The sequence below is a fragment of the Nematolebias whitei genome, chromosome 18 (assembly GCF_014905685.2).
Source record: "Nematolebias whitei isolate Nwh7 chromosome 18, NemWhi1, whole genome shotgun sequence".
In the NCBI taxonomy this organism is placed as follows: Eukaryota; Metazoa; Chordata; class Actinopteri; order Cyprinodontiformes; family Rivulidae; genus Nematolebias; species Nematolebias whitei.
The window spans coordinates 30,960,115-30,962,041 of record NC_056515.1 but is presented as its reverse complement, the minus strand read 5'-3'; the positions used below and the strand labels follow the sequence as shown (position 1 = coordinate 30,962,041).

The 1,927-nt window shown below is 40.9% G+C and overlaps 1 protein-coding gene across 1 annotated transcript in view; it reads right to left on the bottom strand.

Moving 5' to 3' along the window:
* The window catches only part of LOC119424660 (rab GTPase-activating protein 1), a 68,477-nt gene that overhangs the window by 2,895 nt on the left and 63,655 nt on the right, over window positions 1-1,927 (bottom strand). Inside the window, exon 24 of the mRNA XM_037692150.1 lies at window positions 456-527. Coding sequence (XP_037548078.1) covers window positions 456-527 — 72 coding nt within the window. The remainder of the gene's footprint in view (window positions 1-455; window positions 528-1,927) is intronic.

Sequence of the window (1,927 nt, the reverse complement as noted above, 5' to 3'; positions counted from 1 at the left end):
AAGGGAGGAGAGGAAGGAAGGAAGGAAGGGAGGAAGGAAGGAAGGAAGAAAGGAAGGAAAGAAAGTACGAAGGAAGGAAAGAAAGAAAGGAGGAGGAAAGAAGGAAGATAAGAAGGGAGGAAGGAAGGAAAGAAAAGAAGGATTGAAAGAAAGAAGAAAGGAAAGTAAGAAAGAAGGGAGGAAGGAAGAAAAGAAGGAAAGAAGGGAGGAAGGAAGGAAGGGAGGAAGAAAGGAAAGAAGGACTGAAAGAAGGGAGGAAGGAAAGTAAGAAAGAAGGGAAAGAAAAGAAGATTAGAAGGAAAGAAAGAAAGAAAGGAAGGAAAGAAAGGAAGGAAGATCAGAAGGAAAGAAAGAAAGAAAAACTCTAAAGCACAAAAGAAAGGAGAGGTTAAACTATGCACTCGAGACTGTTTAAAGTAGTAAAGTGAAAGAACGTGCTCATCCGTGCATCTTACTCTGATTTTCTCCAGCTCTCCTCTGTTGGCCGTTTGTTGTTTCTCCAGTCGTTCGCTCAGCTGGGAGCAGATCTACAGAAAACAGAAGGAGAGCACACGTTGGTCCAGCTTCATCTGTGACGGCTCAGAAACAACATGGAGGCTACACATCTGGATCCTCTGCTGCACTTGACTTGTGTACTTGAACCAAAAGCAACAGAAAGTTCATCATCCTCTAATCTCCTCTCGAGCTCCACCTCTTTTTCTTTTTAAAATAGGAATCTCATCCCGTCTTCAATCGGTGCTGCCCTCGTGCCAGAATCAAAATTTTCTGTCCTCCTGATTTTTTTCTATAATTAGCAGACAGGCTGAGAGGGACACGATGAGGAGGACGACGTGTTCTGATGGGCCGTGGAGCCCGGTGTATGATGGGCTACTTGTCAGTCTAAAGGAAGAAACTGTTGTGGCTGCACCATCTAAGCTGTCAAGGATTATTTCCCTCATTAAAATGCTGGATGAACAGCATAGCTGCTTTCTTTATTTGAACCTTATGTCTGTTTTACACAGCTGGGCCACACCAGGAACAGATCTGGTGTGAGTTTTACAGTTCAGGACCTGGACCCAAGTTTTAGTTAAGTTTGATTCTTTCCAAAACTATTGGTCATTTTAATTAGGCCTGCTCAAGATATGCACCGATCCACTGTTTCCACTTCCGATATCGATATCTGAGGTTCAGTGTCTGTCGATGCCGAGCCGATACAGAAAAACAGTGATGAATTAACTTAAAACATTTGTTTGTTTTTTAAAACGCAGACCTAAATGTACTGAATTATAAATGTATTGAAAACTGCACCAGTACAGAGCACTTAAACGCACCAGTAGCTTCACAAGCTTGGTCATACACGTAAAAACAACACAACTTTATTTTTTCCTGTCAGTGCAATTACGAGTGTAACATCCAATGTAAAATAAATAATAATAAAGATAGTGAAACTGAAAAAACAACAGGTTGACAACTTTGGTCAAACATGAAAAAATAAACTTCAACAAACCTTTCAAATGGTTCAGGAAGTCTGAATATACAGTAGTCCCTCGCCACTTTGCGGTTTGTTTATCGTGGATTCGCTCCATCGTGGTTTTTCAAAATAAGATTGAACACTACACAATTGACTGATTGATGGATGAGCCGCACGATTGGCATGAAATTTTTTATTTAAAATAAATTATTTTAAATTATTTAGCACCTGCTGCACCTCTGTGCAGCACTTACTGCAGGACAAACTTCCTCCTGCAGCTGAACAGCTGATCTGCGTGCGGAGCGGAGAAGTGGGCGTGGCCAAGAGCGCTTGCAGGTGGTAAAGAGGAGAGGAGGCAGTTAGCTGAAATCATGACATTCTGTGCTCTTTTAGAGCGTTTAAAGTTTAGAAATATTGTTTAGAATATTGCAACGGTGTGGGAAGGGTTTAAAACACCTTTATATATATATATATATA